The sequence below is a fragment of the Salvia hispanica genome, chromosome 6, assembly GCF_029641045.1.
Source record: "Salvia hispanica isolate PSC_SH4W2 chromosome 6, Shi_PSC_v1, whole genome shotgun sequence".
Taxonomy (NCBI): domain Eukaryota; kingdom Viridiplantae; phylum Streptophyta; class Magnoliopsida; order Lamiales; family Lamiaceae; genus Salvia; species Salvia hispanica.
In genome coordinates, this window is record NC_142697.1 from 42,222,443 (window position 1) to 42,241,718 (window position 19,276).

The window sequence follows — 19,276 nt, forward strand, 5'->3', positions numbered from 1 at the left end:
TTTTAGGTGACTGGAAATTGACTTCGCTCTTAGGGTTGGAAATTACCTCATTAACGCAAGTGTCTTTCTACATTACTTTTTTCCGACCACAAACTCCAAATATTGTATAAACGCAAAACTATAATATAGAGTCTAGACCATTAAAAAATGTCAACAGATGACAAAATAGTAGCAACAGAAAATGTCAACACAGTGTAAACGGTTGATGTTGTGTTGACATTGTGTTGGCATTTTCTGTTGCTGCTATTTTTTCATCTGTTGATATTTTTTAATGATCCGGATCATAGTTTTGAGTTTGTAGAATATATGAGTTTGCATTGTTTCACTATCCTGCATTGATATATTTAAGCTAATAAATTAATGTAGAAAATTTAAATAGTTGACAAATGAAATTAGGATTAATTTCAAATGATTAATTACTGAGATTTAATTTATAAGCCCAAATTGTCCAAGAATATAATTGGTGGGCTGATTTAAGAAGATAAATTGTTATAAAGTGTAGCCCAACTATTATACCAAGTCCAATTCGGCTCAGTAGTATATAAAAATAAAAGAAAAATAAATTAAATTTTGTGGTCGTTTTTTTTTCCCTCTTCTCCGTCGCATTCTCGGCCCTCTCTCAGCCGCGACTGTGTTCTCCGCCGCCGGGCTGACTACTCCCTCACCTCTGTTCCCTTTCTTCCCTCTTTTCTCAACACCCTCTCACTCTGAAACACGCGCATATAGCATCTCTCTCTCGCAGCTCTCTCAGTTGTGTTGGAAAAATTAGTCGTCTTTCGCCGACGCCGAGCAGCCACCGTATCCTTCGTTATAACATCGTTTTTCAGCTCTCTTACTGCCACAACCCCTTCTCATTTTCTTTCTCGTTGTCTGCCTCCTCCCCAACTCAATTTTCGCGCCATTAGCAATGGACGTGAGAAAGCTTCTAAAAGCTTCGGCAGAAGCTAGAAACCTCAAATTCGGTAAATCCATCCACGCACATCTCATTGTTATGAATCAAATTACACGGAACCACGTGATTGAGAAGAACTCGTTGATCAATCACTATGCAAAGTGTGGTGATTTATCGAGTGCGCGCATACTGTTCGACAAAATGCGTAAGAGGAATGTCGTTTCTTGGGGCAGCATGATGTCCGGGTATTCACAGCACGGATACGCTCAAGAAGTTGTGCAGCTGTGGAGAAAAATGGTTAATGTGGATAAACTAAACCCAAACAGGCATGTGCTGCCGATGGTTCTTTCGTCGTGCTCGAATTGTGGATTGCTGGATGAAGGCCAGCAGTGTCACGGGTATGCATTGAAGTCTGGATTGATATTTCATCAATATGTTAAGAATGCACTTGTTTACCTGTATACGATGTCAACTCATCTGGAAGAGGCCATGCAGGTTCTTGATTCGCCACCAAGATCGGATCTTTGCACTTATAATTCGGTATTGAATGGACTCTTGGCACATGGGTACTTGAACGAAGCGTGTTATGTTTTGCGTATGATGATTGAGGAATTTGAGTGGAGTAGGTGGGATGGTGTTACTTGTGTTAATGTTTTCAGTGTTTGTGGCCATCTTAAGGATTTGATATTGGGAAGGCAAGTTCATGGTAGACTGTTGAAGATTGGTTTGGATCATGATTTGTTCGTGGGTAGCGCCACAATAGATATGTATGGAAAATGTGGTGATGTTTCACAGATGAGAAAAGTTTTTGATGCGTTGAGAGCAAGAAATGAGGTGACTTGGACAGCTGCTCTAACTGCCTACACACAGAATGAATGCTTTGAAGAAGCACTTAAGCTGTTTCTGGAAATGAACCGCGAAAACATTGTACCGAATGAATACACATTTGCAGTGCTTTTGAACTCGTGTGCTGGTTTGTCAGCTCTTGGGTATGGCAGTTCGATACATGCACGCGTTGAGAAGGTGGGGTTAAAGCACGATATTGTTGTTGGAAATGCTTTGATCTACATGGCTTCAAAATGTGGCCTCATTGATGATGCACGTATGTTGTTCGAGAGTTTGTTGGATCGTGATGTCATATCATGGAATTTGATGATAAATGGTTACTCATATCATGGGCTTGGCATGGAAGCCCTTGATGTGTTTCAACATATGTTGAGTGAATGGAAACAACCGAGTTATGTAACTTTTGTTGGGGTGCTCTCTGCTTGTAGCTTGTTGGGGCGAGTTGATGAAGGTTTCTATTATCTGGATCAGATGATGAGAGAATACGGCATTGAACCCGGGCTAGAGCACTATACCTGCATTGTTGGGCTTCTAGGTAGGGCACGTAGGCTAGATGAGGCGGAGAATTTCATTAGATCGAGTCCACTAAGATGGGATGTCATTGCCTGGAGAACCTTGCTCAATGCTTGCCTCGTCCATCAGAATTATGGTCTAGGAAAGAAAGTTGCAGATATACTGCTGGAGATCGGCCCAGATGATGCTGGCACGTGTATCCTAATGTCAAATATGCACGCCAAAGCCAAGAGATGGGATAAAGCATCCGCTGTGAGAAAATTGATGAGAGAAAGGAACATAAAAAAAGAGCCTGGATTGAGCTGGATAGAAATTAGAAATGATACACATGTCTTTGTCTCTGGTGACACGAATCATGTGGAGTCTGTTCAAATTCGTGACAAGGTGAAGAAACTTTTGGCTGAGATTAGAACTCTGGGTTATGTTCCAGATATTGCTACGGAGCTGCACGATGTGGAGGAGGAACAGAAAGAGGATTGGCTCGGTTATCACAGCGAGAAGTTAGCCATAGCGTATGCGCTCATGAAAACACCTCAAGGGGCACCCATCCGTGTCATGAAGAACCTTAGAATGTGCGATGATTGCCACTCTGCAGCAAAATACATCTCGAAGCTCACAAACAGAACAATAATTGTTAGAGATGCAAACCGGTTTCATCGTTTCAGAGATGGTTTCTGTTCGTGTGCTGACTATTGGTAAACATAGTCCACCTATGCATACACCAAAGATTATGGTGGATCTCTATCTACGCTACATGAAATAGGCCTTCTTAAGCTGCCATGTCCTAGTGGAAGGTGTGGATGTGCTGAATAATGGGAGCTCACACCACGGTGCAATTCTCAGTCGTCCGGTGGCACTTTTTACGGACAATGAAAATCCTCCCACTGCACTCTCCTTTCCCCATCTTCAAGACTCAGGCAGGCTAAGTTCAGGTAATAAAAAAGAACATTGGTAATGAAATTGAGAAAATCAACATTCTTTGTATTAATTATTTGTCCATGTATAGGTTGATTTCTCCTTGCTACTTGGTTTATTCAGAAATGAGCATACTGCAAGATGCTAAAGTATGTCATTATGAAGTTAACCAGTTCGAGTGAGTGACAGGTAACAACAATGTCTTTCGTCATCACTGTATTTTATGGGCTGCGCTTTTCCCCATCATTTATTTTTGGATCATAGCTACCAAAATTTCAGTCTTATGGTGTTTTTTTTTGCAAGTGAGCATGAGTCAAGGATGCCAATGCCTTTCTCTGTGGAAGAAAAGGAGAGCTCTCAATGCCAGAATACGCAATACTATCAATTTTTTGCCCATCAGGTTGTGATAGAACAGTAACTTAAGTCGAGCCATGTTATCCTATATATCTTCATATCCATAGGCAAATTATGAGGGTAGTTTGGTAATTTAAATATACATAAACAACAGAATTTCTAACAACTCATTTAATTCTCTTGAAAATTGTGGAATATCAGCAATCATTGAACTTCTGCACTATCTATTTAAATTGGACATTTATGGGGCGCGGCCCATAAATATTTATTACTGCTACATCAATTGGCTCATTTAGCACTCTTAATTGTGCATAAACAAAAGAAAAAAAAAAGTAGAGTACTAATCTTTATCCAAATGTATCAAGAAAAATTAATTCAGTTGTGCATGATTTAGTACATCAAGAGAAAAAAAGAAAGACAGAAAAGTAATTGGGTCATTTAGTACTATTCATTCTACATCCAACTGAGTTGTAATAAGTGACAATATCAAATTTTAGTGAGCTCTTCATGAAGTAACAAGGCGATTACTATCAAGATTATAAGTTTAGTTTAAGGATTATAATAAAAATATTAAAGTGCAGACTTTAATATTTGTGTCAGTGACACATGGTTTTGATTTTATTAATGCTACTATCGGTTACTGGTTGCTATATCCAAGTTTGAAATCATCTAAACAAATCCATGCATTTCATTTTTTTAATAAGAAAAATATTATCATACCAATACCTCATGATAAGATTTACGAAATTAAATAAGAAAAATAGCCAATGAAAGTTATACACTTATACTAGATTACTATATCGTACAATCAAGTGAAAAAAGGTGAAAATGAGTGAAATTATACTTTTTCCACCCATTTTCATGTGAAACGCACCCGTGTATTCATTAATCTAATCTAATAATATTAATATTTTACTTAATTTTATTGTTTTGAGCTTTTAAGATTTGTTTTTATATGTATCAAATAAATAAATACATTAAACAAAATGGAATTGGGGCTATAAGTCATCAGTGTGCACTGTGAAATTATATTCATGTCTAATGTCTTCCTTTGACATTTGAATTTTAAAAAAATGGAATTTTTATAATGGGTTTAGTTTTCCTTCATTTATATAGATATAAAATATAAAATAAAATAAAAACCATATTATAGTAACTGCACATATTTGAATAAAAATAGCATTATATAGATAAAGAAATTTTAGTAAACTTAATAAATGTATCCTTCTTGAGAGAACAATACTTAAAAATCTTACACTTCATAATCGTATGCATGGAAATTGGTATTATAATAATATGAGTGCATTATGGTGACACTATAGTTATCAATGTTAACCTAAGCAAGTAATCTTCAAGCAACATGATATGCGGTTCCAACTTCCAAGTAACCAAGAATACGAAATAAGAGAACTATGGTGACATCATAGTTAAAATGACAACTTAGACAAGTAATCTGTGAGACTGCGATACATAGCTAAGCAATCTGTGATACATAGACATGCAACTCAACATATGGTTCCAAGCAATCTTATATACGAAACCAGAAATAATCAAACAATCTGCGATACATATGCAAACAAGAATGTCACATGGCAGATTAAGGTTGAATCTACTCATAAATCTAAGGGCATCCACAATGGGGCGGACGATGCGATGGACGATGCATCGTCCGCCCCTTAGTCCTCCATTGCAGCAACCCGCCCTAAGCTCATTCCTTAGTCCGCGGACTATGCATCGCCTGCGGACTATGCACACATTTTTGCATAGTCCGGCCTATAGTCCGCCCCATTGCAGGGGGACGGACTATAGGGCGGACTATAGACACATTTTTCTTTTTCTTTTTTCTTTTTTTTTTTTTTTTTATATTTTCTTCTATATATCTCAACAATTTTTTTACTTCATTTCACACATTTCACTTTACTCTCTTCCCCATCTCAATTTCTCTTTAAATTCAATTATGAATTCCGACGATTTCCATATTTGCAAGCATAAAATATAAAAAATAAATACTAACAATAGGATATGCCTTTAATTTGTGGTGTTTTTATATTTTTATTCTTGCTAATTGATATATTTGCAAACATAAAAAATAGGATTAATGAATTTTTGTAGTGTTTAAATATTCAAATAATAAGTAAAATGCTTAGGGCGGGGCTTAGGGCGGGCTATAGTCCGCCCATTGCAGGTGGAAGAGGCGGAGGATAAAATGCTAATGTGGCGGTGCATAGGGCGGGACTTAGGGCGTCGTATAATCTGCCCCATTATGAATGCCCTAATAGTCCTCGTTGGTGGTACTGGCAGGTTGTCATTTCATTTTGGTTGTCATTGTAGTACTCCCTATAACAATATGAACAAATAAATTTTAGTAAATTTTAAAAATGTTTCCATTCTTGAAACAATAATCCATAAAAACCTTACGGTTGTTAATCGTATTCGTATCCAAGATTTCAAATTATAACAATATATATAAAGAAACTTTAGTAAGTTTATTAAATGTATCAATTCTTGATACAATAAAAAATCTTACAGTTGTTATTTGTTAATCGTATCCCTGATAGGCTGAAAATTTTAATACCAGCCATAAAACATTTGCGGTGTGCAATGTTGACATCTTATTATTATAACAATAAATTAATTTATTTTGACTGATTAACTTATCATAATAAAGTTCATAGCCGGGAGCAATTTTAATTATTTCAGCACTCTATATTTTATAACAAATAATTAACACATAAAACAAAAATAGATAATATATTCATAAATATTATTCTGCATTGTTGCATCTTTATATACACATTTCTACTTTCATTTTATACATGATGTTCTATCATAAAAATTCTAACATAAAAGTAATGAGACCACATAATATATTTAAATTAAAAATATTAATAAAAAATAAGCAAAAAAAGGGAAATTTATGTATACACACTTTATTTAACATGGCTGCATTTAGAATGGCTGCAAAATTAAATCTATAACAACCAATTTAAGCCATCATTAATGACATTTATTTGTGAAGGTTGGGTAAAACACGTCTCGATTGTTTTTTTTTTTTTTTTTTTGCTTAACTTGTCTCTAAATCACGTCTAAATTGATTGTCCACGTTTAAGTATATTTAGTTTAATAGCTATATTATCTTAATTTAAATTGTATTTGTAGATTTTGTTTGAAAAAATGATCACAATGTAATATTTAATTTTTCAATTTAATTTGATTCACAGGAATTACACTGTTGACAACTCCATCAATCGTTTTCATGTATGAAATGAAATCAATATATGTGAGCTGTTACTGTTAGCACAGGCAACTATTCAATTATTTTTTGAAAATATAACATCTGCATCTTTTTTTATTTTTAAAATATTTTGCGAGTTTTTTAAAAAATGTTGGTTCAAACTATAAATGGCCGAAATCGGTTTTATGTCTATAATATAGATAGAATTTGGTTGACTATTAATTGTGATATTTATAAGCCTGTCCCACATGAATAAATATATAGATGGACCATTTATCATACGCCAGATAAATATTCCGAAAATCAAATTTTGAATTTTTTGTTTTTGAATTTACCAACTATTTTAATTGTAGTTTACTAAAATAATAAATACTCCATATATTAATAGATTTGGTATTGAAAGAAACAATACAAGAGAAAAAATTGTAAAGACATGAAATATTTGCTACACTAAGAAACTTTGGCTTGAATCTAACTATCTTTTAAGAATTAAATAAAGAAATCAAATTAAAATTAAAAATCCGAGTATCATCAAACATATTTATTTACCGTTTTTTTTCTCTAGTAGCTTAATTTGTTCCTACCTTATTAATAGTAGTATTTAATTTTTAAAATAAAAATTAAATTTTACAAATAGATTCTAAATTGAGATCAGACATCTGTCATTTGTGCGGACATTGTTGGAAATAGCACGAGAATAACTCCAAAAAACAAAGAATGTAACACAACTGTGATACTCGAATTAACACATGACAACTCACTTTATGCTAGCATCAGTACAGTAATGTTAACAACCAATTAACACAGACTACAAGAATCGAAAGGCACATGGGAAAACAAATAAAGTACATGCGACAAATTGTAACAAAGTGACCAATCGATGCACATTCATAACACTTCTCTTTCGACATCTACAACTGCTACGAATATGAATAAATAAATATCTATTTGTCAATCTTCGACGAGTCAATTTTGTCCTAAAAATCCAACAAAAATCGATCTTTCGACATTAGATAATTTAATTTCCCAAACCAATCCAACCCCAAACATGTAAATACACATAAAATCAACAATAAAATAGTACTCCTAGTATCATTCAAAACCACAAAATAAAAACAAAAATTTTAATAATTGAAAATCTATTTAGTCTCCCTCTCCATCTCTCTCTCTCTCTCTCTCCTCTTTGTAGCCACCTCCGACAGTACCCCCCGTTTTGTATGTATAATGTAAGCACATGTTTGCAAGCCCTATATAATTTGTCTCCAAGCTGTTCCATTCCTTCCTTAAACAACGTATCACTGCAGAGAGATAAGAAGAGAGAGAGGATTTCTCATTTCTGCAGCCAAGAAAAATCCACCCACCAAAATTCATTGGGCCTCTCAACTCCCAAAACCAAAACCCACATTTTTCAAATTTGAATGCCCTCTCTTAACTCTCTCTTGGCGCCCGCATCTCTCTCTCTTTGACTGCCTCGGCGTCCCCAATTTCCCAAAACCTCATTTGACCATCTCCTTCTCTCCTTTATACCCTCTCCCTCTCTCACTCATTTCATCAAACACTTTCCGTTCCCCCCAAATCATGACCACCTCCACGCACGACCCCATTTCCCTCAAGGTCAGTTTTCACGACCTAACCATCCACAACAGCCCCAGCATTGACTTCTGCAGCAGCACCGACGACACCAGCTCCAGCAAAATCAGCGACGGCGTATGCTTCGTCGACAAGCAGATTGACGTCAAGAACGATTCTTTGGTCAATGCCGATGAGAGTGAGATGAGCAGCAGCTTGAGCTCCGTCAACGGCGGCGACGCCAACGAGGCCAGCTCCAGGAGCCTCTGCCCTTCGAAGCCGCACATGGCTAATGACAGGAGGTGGGATGCGATTCAGTGCGTGCAGGCTAAAGATGGGGAGCTGGGATTAGGGCATTTTAGGCTGATGAAGAAATTGGGATTTGGGGATATTGGGAGCGTTTATCTGGCCGAGCTGAGGAGCGCTGGGTGCCTCTTTGCTATGAAAGTGATGGATAAAGGGATGCTTGTGAGTAGGAAGAAAGTGGCCAGGGCTCAAACGGAGAGGGACATTCTTGGTTTGTTGGATCACCCTTTTCTTCCTACTCTGTATTCCCATTTTGAAACGGACAAGTTCTCGTGCTTGCTCATGGAGTTCTGCAGCGGCGGCGACCTGCATTTGCTCCGCCAGCGACAGCCCGGGAAGCATTTCGACGAGCAAGCTGCAAGGTTTGATTTTTAAGCCCCTCTCTTTTCAGTTCTCATTGATTGAATTGATAATCGCTTAATTAGCTTAGTTAAGATGAATTAGATTCATAATTTGTTGATGTTTTGAAGTTTGTATGTTGCTACTTTATGCTATTGAATTGCAGAAATGGATTTACTGAAGTAGAGTTTACTGGTTATTGGTTGCTGTTTGCTTTATCTTATGTTATGTTGGTTGGTGTTTTGTTGATAGATTCTATGCTTCGGAAGTGTTGCTTGCGCTTGAGTATCTTCATATGATGGGAGTCGTCTATCGAGACTTGAAGCCCGAAAACGTTCTAGTCCGGGATGACGGCCACATCATGTTATCCGATTTTGATCTGTCGTTGAGATGCTATGTGAACCCGACTCTTCTCACGTCTGGTGATGGCGCATCTTGTATGATCTCCTCGTATTGCATCCAGCCGTCCTGCATTGACCCGGCCTGCAAACTGCCCGTTTGTGTCGAGCCCTCTTGCTTCCAGCCGTCTTGCTTCAAGCCCCGCCTTTTCACCTCAAAATCAACAAAACCAAGAGGTGAACGAACAGCAGCACGAACAAGAATACCTCCAGTGAGCTCGGACTCCCTCCCAGTGCTCGTGGCAGAGCCAACTGGGGCCCGTTCCATGTCCTTTGTCGGGACACACGAGTACCTAGCCCCTGAGATCGTCAGAGGAGACGGCCATGGCAGCGCTGTTGACTGGTGGACGTTTGGGATTTTCTTATACGAGCTCCTCCACGGGAAGACTCCATTTAAAGGAAATGGCAACAGGGAAACTCTGTTCAACGTCGTGGGGCAGCCGTTGAAGTTCCCGGAAGGCTCATCGATCAGCTTTGCTGCGAAGGATCTGATCCGAGGCCTGCTTGCAAAGGACCCGCAAAAGAGACTAGGGTCCAAAAGAGGAGCCACAGAGATAAAGCAGCACCCTTTCTTCGAAAGTGTGAATTGGGCGCTTATCCGTGGCACGACGCCTCCTCAGATCCCCAAGCCGTTGGATCTCGCCTCGCTCAACCAGACGTTGAAGTCGTCGTTGCTGTCGTCTAACAAGAGTGCTACTGATTCAGAAAGGTCATCTGGCCCTTATTTAGACTTTGAATTCTTCTGAAAAAACACTCCAAACTGTTGTAGTATTATGTAACTTTGTGCTTGATTTCTAGTCTAATTTTAGCAATTCTTTTTTCATAATCTCTCTGTGTTTAATTAAAGAAAGCATGCTGTTGGTAAGATGATGATGATGAGCTTCAGGGAATGACAGAGGCAGCTCACACAGCATTTTTTTTTTCTGAGAAAGGGGGAAATTTGTCTGCATCTTCACAATTCTTGGTCACTTTTTTCTCTCTTTTAGTTTCATTGCAATATTTTTGGCACTATTTAATTGGTGGAGTGGTGAAGTGAGGTGGAATGATGGTTGCTTTATGTGTGGATTCCAATAAAAAGAACAAATTGAAAGGGACAAGTGATGAAACCGTTTAAAAACAGAGTTGAACAAGTGTCAATGTCAATTTAGAAATGGAATTTTTGTGGCAGTGCTTTAATCTTTGGGATTCTGCTCTTTCACCTGAATCATTCTGGAGATGTTTTTATTCTTCTCTACACAGGCTTTTATCTTTAGAGAGAGAGAAAGAAAAGAGAGAGATGGTTTTGTTGCTCTACTTAAATGTGCTTTTTCCAGGATGAATGGAGTCATCTTTTTCAACTTTACAGAAATGCCAAAGACTACTATTTTTTGGCCCTTTTTGTCTTTACATAATACATGTGTGTTTTTATAAAGCCTATTGACTACATAAGACTACGTGAAGTTTAAAGCAATGTTTGTTTAGAAAGATAATGAGAAAGCATGGCTCAAAAGCAAAATGACCAAACTATCCTCCAAATTGATAATCCCACAGTATAATTAGAGCTTTCGGGCCGAGGGACCCATTTGTTTAACGAGTTGGATATAATGTTTTCGGGCCGAAGTTAAGAAAGTGGAAGAAATAATGTTTTCTCTTTGCACTATTCAGCCCGAGCTGAGATGGGCTTTAAATGAAAATGCTAAATTAGTTTTCAATTAGAGCTGACAAAACAAGCTTGGGTTGTTGGGCTGGCAAAAAGAATTTTTCCTTGATGGATTTGAAAACATGTAATTATTGCAAAATTGGATTAGTATATTTGCATTTTTCAAATCGACATTTAAACTATGCCGATTATATTTGTAAATGCCAATATAAGAGAGTTGAAGTCATTTTAATTTTGTAAGTTTTTGTTCATCACCAATTGGTTTATGGCAGTGTATTTGATTGATTGTATATAACTATGTTTTTTAGATGGAAATAATAGTCCTACATTAGTACATTTACTATATAGCCTAGCAAAGTATTGTTCTTTGAATCAAGTCAAATTATGTCACATGACTCACATACACATCTCCAAATGCTCAATTAGATACAGCTCATTTTTATCACACTCCTTTTATAGAATCCTCAAATTGCATTAATCACAATTGCTATATCAACTATCTTTGACCGTTGTGAATTATGTTCTGTATCAAATATTTTGTATACATTTTTCTAAAAGATAAAGAATTTTAAAAAGAACTAATCGTGAATTTTTTTTTTGAGAGATAAACAAATTTGAACTTAGTATTTATTGAGTATTTATTTCCTTTTACTACACAAAAATTGCGTAGCAAAAACGCAACACCAAAAGTAATACTAATACCAATAAAACTAATTTGAAAAATACGTAAATTTTGTAAGTCATGATGCATAATATTATCTATACCTTGTCTGGTTATGAACTCATTAAGTCGATCTTATCTGCAATTTGTATTATATAATCATTTTTTTCTTTTATCATAAAAGTAAGATTATTAGAGATTGACTAACATTCTCATCCCAACGGTATACGGTTATAACAATATTATTGTGTTAATTGCCTATAAAATATTACTCACTCCGCTTTACCAGTCTCATTGACTTTTCTGCTCTCTTTTTATAAAAATGATAAAAAAAATAGTTAAAGTGGAGAAATGGTAAAGTAAGAGACAATAATGTATATAAGACTCTTCTCTATATTATTCTCTCTTAATTTACCATTTATCCTCTTTAACTATTTTTTATCATTTTTACAAAAAGAGGGCAGAAAAGTCAATGAGACTGCTAAAGCGGGACGGAGGGAGTATAATTTTATATTAAATTTAGTACTATTATTTTTTTGTTAAAAAGCCATAACTTTATAAGATTTTATAGAAATGGGAATTTTGTTGCCAAATAATTCAAATTTATAGAATTTTGGTGTACAATACCATTGACAATTTATCGATTGTAAATTTTTTTCCTATGTCTTATTTTATTTGAGTAATTTCTTTTACACATGAATATTAAGAAAATGGTGTTTAATGGTTAAGTATAAAAATAAAATTGAAAATAAAATAAAATAAGTAGAGTAAAGTACAAGAGAAAAAAAATAAATAAATAAAAGAGTAAAAAAAAGTGCGGAATAAAAATTGAGAGTTCTTCCCATTTTAGAATACGAGACTACTTTTAAGGGATGGAAGATAATAAAAAGATAGAGATAATTTTTTATGGCTAGAAAGTATAGAAAAAGAAGAGAAAAAACTAGGAGAGTTTAAATATATTTTCTCTTTATAAATGAAAAAGATTTAAATTACTTGGGATGACTGTAGATAACTCGAGATAAGGTTTGACTCTTGAGATAATTTGGACAGATAAGAATCAGGATGAATAGATTAAATATTTTTTATATTAATTGCACAACTATTTTCCTAAAAAGCCCAATAAATAATTTTTAAATGTTATTGGACTATCTAACAGGTAAATAAGAATTAACCCCTAAATTGTTGAACTTTCTTACATCTAGCACTATTTTGACGGAACATTTAACAATTATAAAATTCTGCTTCTAATTTTTTTCATATTTTTGTGTCTCATGTGAATCACAATTTTGAGCATAATACGTTATTCATACTCAAATTAAAAAGGGTTAGCTGTCTTTAATTCATAATTTGTACTAGTACTATTCAAATTTTAGTTTTTAAAACACTTTATTTTATTGGTAAAACACACATGATTTTAAAATTTGGTCGATTAATAAATTTTCAAATAATTCAATTTAATTCTAATTTAACTTTTAGAAAATTCAAATTTTCGAGTTGAAAAAAATCGAATCAACTTATATAGATAAATATTTATGTTAATGACAATTTGCTACACGAGATCTGTGGCCAATTAGGTTAGAAATATTAATGCTGCGCCCGCAGCTGATTATTTCCCCAGCTTCTAATTTGTGAGCGCGCTTTCGCCCTTGCGCCACGTGGTGGAAAAATTGGGGGTGACCACGGTGGTCCGCGTCGCAGAGAATCCATCGTCTCAGTTTAAAAGCCTCGCTCAATTTCTCTGAATTCAGTGTACTTGTTTCTCGCATTTTTTGCAAAATTTTAATAATTAAATACTGTTTTAAAAAACCCAAAAAACGATTCCTTTCCTTCTCCGGCTTGGCGTGGCCGGAGAATCTTGGCGCCGATCAGTGTGCATTAGTTTCAGAAGAAGGTAAAACATTCGCCAGAGCAGAAATGAATTGATCATTAATACTCTTGCTGTTGCTTGTGGCTGCTAGTCCATTTTTTTTAGGGTTGTGAACTCCATTTCTGATCAAATTTGTGTGATTCTCAGGCTCATTTTATTCATTCATTGCATGTGAATCGTTACAATCGTTATTGATGTGCTTTGTTTTTCTCTGTGCGAAATGTTTGATGATTTTAAGGGTTTAAGAAAATTGTGTTGGTTATGACTGAGTTTCTCTATTTGTTTTTTAGGTTAAGTAGATGTTAATTTGATGGAATGCTGGAATGCTTTGATCTTTAATTCATTCAATTGTTTTTATGTGGTGTTGACATTGGTCTTTTTTGTTGCATGGGCAGCTAGCCAGCCAGAAGAGATCAGGAGTTGCTGTGAGCTGAGATTTGCGATTTCAAACAAAAGGTTTCAAGATGGTAAGACTCACTCATTTGACTCAGATTTGGTTCAATTGTTGTAGGGTTTATTTTATTTAGTTGCTGGCTGTTCTTGTGCTGTATGAATATTTGTTCTCTAATACTGTTTGAGATGATTCATTGTCTTAAATGTTGTTAATTGTGATATATGAACCTCTGCTAATGAAACCTATCAATGTGCGCTTGATTTTTGGATAAGTGAGTTTGAAAATGCTTAAAAGAGTTTGTTTTTGTAACATGTTTCTTAGTCGATTGATTGGCGTTGATATGATGATGAAACTCTTCTTGAGTAGTTTGATATACTGATAAAATCTACTTCCCGGTGTGTATGTGTGGATATGTCCTTACATGGATGTAGATCTGCTTAAAGTCCAGCATATAAGTTTTTTTTTTCTGCTTATTTATAGAGGTTGGCATCTAGAAATGTTGGCAGAGCATAGTTCCTTTTCATATCTGAGAACTAGGTTTGCCACTTTAACATTGGAACAACAAGTAGATCTGTCTATTGTGTCGAAAAGTAATAATAATACCTAGAGATGAAGTTTCATGCAATGTAACAGGACTACAAAAAGTAAAATCTAACGGTTATATCGAAAGTTGTAGGGAGATTCCATGATCATCACTTTTATATTACTTCCTTTCATGGTGTCCAGATTTAATTGGCGCAAATCAACATGCCGGTTACCAAGATTATTGGTATCCAGTAGAGATTATATCATTGTGCCTATTAGGTCAGGCAAGCGTTAATGAACTGATACGTGAATGATTGATCAACGATTATGATTAACGAACATGATCAGATTGCATTAGTTATCAGGATTTTTTTGCACTGTAACACAGAAAGATATGGTTTAAGATTTTTCATATTGCATTGTCTCCATATTAATTTCATAACAAAGTTGAATTTGCTGTCAAACTCGATAACCACCACGTGGCATATAGGCATACATATCAGAAATAACTACTATTAATGCAGGATTTAATTACCCTTACCTAGAAACATTTCTGCTGAGTGACGACAATTCCAGCTATTGCCTGAAATAAAACAAACTTGTTATTAAATGCTAAACTCTAAAGAGAAGAAGCCACAATGAATCCTTTGAGTACCAATATCTCCTTGTATTCAATAAGCACAAGTCATTTTTTTGCATGTGTTTCCATGTTGTGTGTACACAAAAGTAATGAAAGTAGATAGATGCATGGTATCCTCAAAAAGTGAACACAGAGTGTATGGGTTTCTCACATTGCTTAATGTTCTATGGCGTCTGAGGGTTGAATAACAATTACTTACGTAGATATATACTGCTCCCCCCCCCCCCCCACCGCGATGTTGGTACGATCTCTATTGGAAATTTTAATGAAATTCATTGCCTTTACATTATGGCTCCTTGATGCCATCATTTTCACTTATCTTAATTTTACGTAATACTCTACAAAATAAGCAAATATTCTTTGAGGAAGCAAGTGTCCTTGATGTAATCTCCCACATCAAGAAAATCAATCTACAAAAGCACGAACTATTATTTGCAGTTATGTTGTGCACTCTGTTAGGGGTCTACACTTTACCCAGTACATGTGCATGTTAAAAAATCATGAATTGTGTATCAGATGCATTTAGTTTCCTTCATGTATATACAAGTGCATATCCCTTTAAAATTCACATTGTACGATATTTTGTGTTCAGCTTGAGTATGCTGTCTGTGGTCACGGAAATTTCCTAAACTGATCCATATGTCAGGTTTATCATTAACATATTCAACAATGTAGTTCAGTTGAAGAAAATATCCCTGATAAGTAATGTATGTATGTAACTAAATGTTGCTGCCAAATATGTTGTCCCGAAGATTGTAGAATGATTCCATGTGCTTCAGAACTTTATTCAGGATATTATCTTTCTTTCTTTCTTTCTTTCTTTCTTTCTTTCTATTCCACATGATACTGTGTTGTTGTCTTTAATCACTGTTATCATAAATTCTCTTCCTTTGTGTTTAATTCAGTTTCATGTCCAGAAGACCTGTTTGCATTAAATTTCTTTGTAGTTATATGTACTTTTGACTTTTGAGTATATCACAGTTTACTTTCCATGTGGACATTTATCAATAATATTCTTTAAGATAGCGATTGCTACGGTGATGAATTATTAATTATGAGTTATTCGTATCAGTTAGGAGTTAGGGTTTATTAGAGTTGGCATGTATTAGTAATTTGTTTAGATTAGGAATGTGGGTCACCTTTAGAGATTAGAGTTTTAATATTTATAGTGTGCCTTTTGCCTTGGTGAGTTCTGGATGGATTTTTCCACTGGCCTCGATGCCTCATTAAAGGATTCCTTTTCAGTTCTGTTCAATTATTTGAGTTTCTTTTTGTTGTCGCTGCCTTTACCTCAAATTGGCTCGTGTAATCACCATTCAGTGCCACAATTTGATAGAGTAAAGGCGACGAGAATAAAAATAAACCCGAAAAATTTAATAAAACTGAAAAGGAATACTCTAGTGAGGCCTATGGAAAAATCCGTCCAGAACTCACCAACATAAAAGACACACAACTTAAGCGATTGCTGCGGATGCATTATAAATTACTACGTATGAGTTATTTGTTTCAGTTAGGAGTTAGGGTTTATTGGAGTTGGCGCGTATTAGTAATTTGTTTCAGATTAGGAGTGTGGGCCATATTTAGAGATTAGACTTTTAATATTTATAGTGTGCCCGCACAATATTTATTACTCCTACTTTAATTGATGACTCATTAGCCCGCACAATATTTAGAAACTTCCTTTCCCATGTGAGCAATATTTTCCAAACTTTAAAGTCTGTGGCATTCAATATTCTCTCCTTAGTTGGTTGGTATTGTTATTTTTTGCCGTTTAGTAAATAAAAGTCTCACTTGGTGTTGGCATTCTTTTCAGAACAACATTTGGTTGCCGAATAGCTCTGGTTCTGTGGCTAATGGGGAGACTTGTTATGAAACTTCAACAAGACTTGATCAGAAACGTCCTCATCAGTGGTTTATGGATTCTTTTGAGCAGGAGTTAAGTGCTAGAAAGAAGCAAACAGTACAGCCTTTTAAAGAAACTTCAGGGCCTGTAGCTATGGAAAGTTCTTTGTGGCATGATGATTCCAACTTTCAATCTGAAAACCTAACCCAGAACCTGTTCAACCCCAAGCCTGTGCGGAGTTCTAATGTGGCTGATAAGAATAACCCATCCAATGCTGCTTCCTTGAATATGGAAAGGAAGGAACCAGGGAACCAATTTGGAAATGACTCATTGGTTTATTTAACCATGTCTCATGCAGGCAATGACTCTTTGCGTATGAACTCCGGACCTAGGAAAGTAAAAGTCCATGAGGTACGGATACCAGAGAATTGCAGGCCTGAGTTAGGGCGAAGTACCTTTGTCCATGGAGAGAAGAATGATGCTATGACCAGCGCATTTCGAAGGACTAACAATATGTTTAGTGGACCTACTTATAATACTGCAGCGGGGACTATTTCAGTGGATCCTGCTTACAGTAAGCTAGACAAAAGCTTTGTTTCACTTGGAAACTCCTCCAGCAAGATAGATGGGAATTTTATGCTCTCCAATCAGTACTATAACGGGACAGATAACAATGTACTGTCGATTGGTCAGGCCTTAAACAGAGGGAATTACAATGTTAATGCCCTAGGAGAGCACTATGGAAAGGAAAACGGCAGTTTTTCATCTGTTTTGCCTCCATACAATAGGGGCCAGGAGAATCCATTTGCGCTGGACCCTTTCTACAGCAAACTAAATGAGACTTTCATGTCTGCAGGTCCTAATAAGGGGGATCCACATATAACTTTTCAAGGTCAGCAGGATGCTGCTGTTTCTTCGTTGGGAGCTCTCTACCATAAAGAAAATTCGAGCATCCTATCAATGGCTGAGCACTCTAGGAAGGGTGATGAAACTACCATAGTATACGGAGGCCTTCAGAATATTGTTGAGGAGATGGAACGCTCTGGCAGGCTCATAACTAGCTATGGTGGTTTGCTAAATCAATCCTCTGCTCTCTCTTCTGAGGGATTGGGGCAAAAAGATACTACAGATCAGCTAAGTGAAAATGATATCCCGCCATCTTCTTCCGGGCCAGATGGTGCTGCCAAGAATAATGTTGTGAAGACAAAAAAGGGATCGTCAAATAACTTTCCTACAAATGTTAAAAGCTTGTTGTCCACTGGCATTCTTGACGGGGTTCCAGTGAAATATGTTTCATGGTCGCGAGAGGTAAAGGGAGATTATCATTCTTTTTTCCATTCCATTCTAGGTTACTTTATACTAACCATGAGCATCTGTCCTTGCAGAAAAATCTCAGAGGAGTGGTGAAAGGGACTGGTTACATGTGTAGCTGCAAGGATTGCAAGCTTACAAAGGTTAACGTCTTTTATACTTTTATTGATACTTTCCTTCGTCATATGCTGAATGTGCTCTTCTGCTAACTTTGTATCCCAACTTGCAATGTGCAGGCTGTCAATGCTTTTGAGTTTGAGCGTCATGCTGGTTGCAAAACCAAACACCCTAACAACCATATTTACTTTGAGAACGGGAAGACAATTTACGCAGCTGTCCAAGAACTGAAGAACACCCCTCAGGAAATGCTCTTTGACGTGATGCTAAATATAACAGGATCCGCAGTCAATCAGAAAAACTTCGATATTTGGAAAGGTGAGACTCATCTGTTTACTCATCCAAGAATTAGATAAGGATATAACGCTGTTTTAATTTCTACATATGATGAGCATTGGTTTTTCACCTCTGACCTCATTGAGCTGTAAAATTTCATTTCAGCATCATATAAAGCTGCATCCAAAGAGCTTAAACGCATTTACGGAAGGGATGAGTTGGTCGCGCAATCCTAATATGTCACCTCTGAGGCCTGTTGATAACTGTTGTCCACCTAGCTTGTGAAAATGACAGTAGGAATCAATCAACTCTGGAACATTAGATTTGTCGATAGTCGATGTCGATAGTCAATCTGTTTTCTATTTTGGGTGTGAAACTTTTTTTTTTACAGTACTTTTCAGTTCTATCTAAACTACAGTATCTTTTTCACGGGAGATCTTCTCAGTGATCAATAAATGCTTATTTTTCTGCTATAAGCTCATTCTGCTTACAATTTTTGTGCCATCCTTACATCTTGAATCCCATTTCTTTCCATATTCTGTCACAGGGTTTAGTCAAATGATAATTAGTTTATTGTGATATCTTTGATAATTCGTCAACTGTCAACTATGTGTCTTTTTATTGGCATTTTTTATG

At 36.0% G+C, this 19,276-nt stretch overlaps 3 protein-coding genes across 5 annotated transcripts; all 3 read left to right on the plus strand.

The window, feature by feature from the left end:
* The first annotated feature begins 587 nt into the window (after positions 1-587).
* Positions 588-3,743, plus strand: EMB2744 (Pentatricopeptide repeat (PPR) superfamily protein). 2 transcript variants are annotated; one of them, XM_048102820.2, is made up of 3 exons: positions 588-3,183; positions 3,258-3,355; positions 3,470-3,743. In XM_048102820.2, exon 1 carries the CDS (start codon positions 908-910, stop codon positions 2,948-2,950), a length of 2,043 nt encoding a protein of 680 aa, XP_047958777.1. In that variant the 5' UTR covers positions 588-907; the 3' UTR covers positions 2,951-3,183; positions 3,258-3,355; positions 3,470-3,743. The 2 variants fall into 2 exon arrangements, with proteins under 2 accessions (XP_047958777.1, XP_047958778.1); XM_048102821.2 differs by having other exon boundaries at positions 3,290-3,355.
* Positions 3,744-7,918: 4,175 nt separating this feature from the next.
* Positions 7,919-10,193, plus strand: LOC125204230 (Protein kinase superfamily protein). Its single transcript, XM_048102827.2, has 2 exons — positions 7,919-8,992; positions 9,222-10,193. Exons 1-2 carry the CDS (start codon positions 8,334-8,336, stop codon positions 10,111-10,113), a joined length of 1,551 nt encoding a protein of 516 aa, XP_047958784.1. The 5' UTR covers positions 7,919-8,333; the 3' UTR covers positions 10,114-10,193.
* Positions 10,194-13,410: 3,217 nt separating this feature from the next.
* On the plus strand, positions 13,411-19,116 carry LOC125204229 (uncharacterized). Of its 2 annotated transcripts, XM_048102826.2 has the most exons (7): positions 13,411-13,558; positions 13,930-14,001; positions 16,907-17,510; positions 17,793-18,244; positions 18,322-18,390; positions 18,484-18,682; positions 18,806-19,116. In XM_048102826.2, the coding sequence occupies exons 2-7, from the start codon at positions 13,999-14,001 to the stop codon at positions 18,874-18,876; spliced, it is 1,398 nt and encodes a 465-aa protein (XP_047958783.1). In that variant the 5' UTR covers positions 13,411-13,558; positions 13,930-13,998; the 3' UTR covers positions 18,877-19,116. The 2 variants fall into 2 exon arrangements, with proteins under 2 accessions (XP_047958783.1, XP_047958782.1); XM_048102825.2 differs by having other exon boundaries at positions 16,907-18,244.
* The last annotated feature ends 160 nt before the right edge of the window (positions 19,117-19,276 follow it).

Coding starts and splice junctions, on each gene's coding strand:
- EMB2744 (XM_048102820.2), top strand. CDS start 908: ATGGACGTGAGAAAGCTTCTAAAAGCTTCGGCAGAAGCTAGAAACCTC.
- LOC125204230 (XM_048102827.2), top strand. CDS start 8,334: ATGACCACCTCCACGCACGACCCCATTTCCCTCAAGGTCAGTTTTCAC. Junction 8,993..9,221: donor TTCGACGAGCAAGCTGCAAG/GTTTGATTTTTA, acceptor TTTTGTTGATAG/ATTCTATGCTTCGGAAGTGT.
- LOC125204229 (XM_048102825.2), top strand. Junction 18,391..18,483: donor AGGATTGCAAGCTTACAAAG/GTTAACGTCTTT, acceptor TGCAATGTGCAG/GCTGTCAATGCTTTTGAGTT. Junction 18,683..18,805: donor AAACTTCGATATTTGGAAAG/GTGAGACTCATC, acceptor ATTTCATTTCAG/CATCATATAAAGCTGCATCC.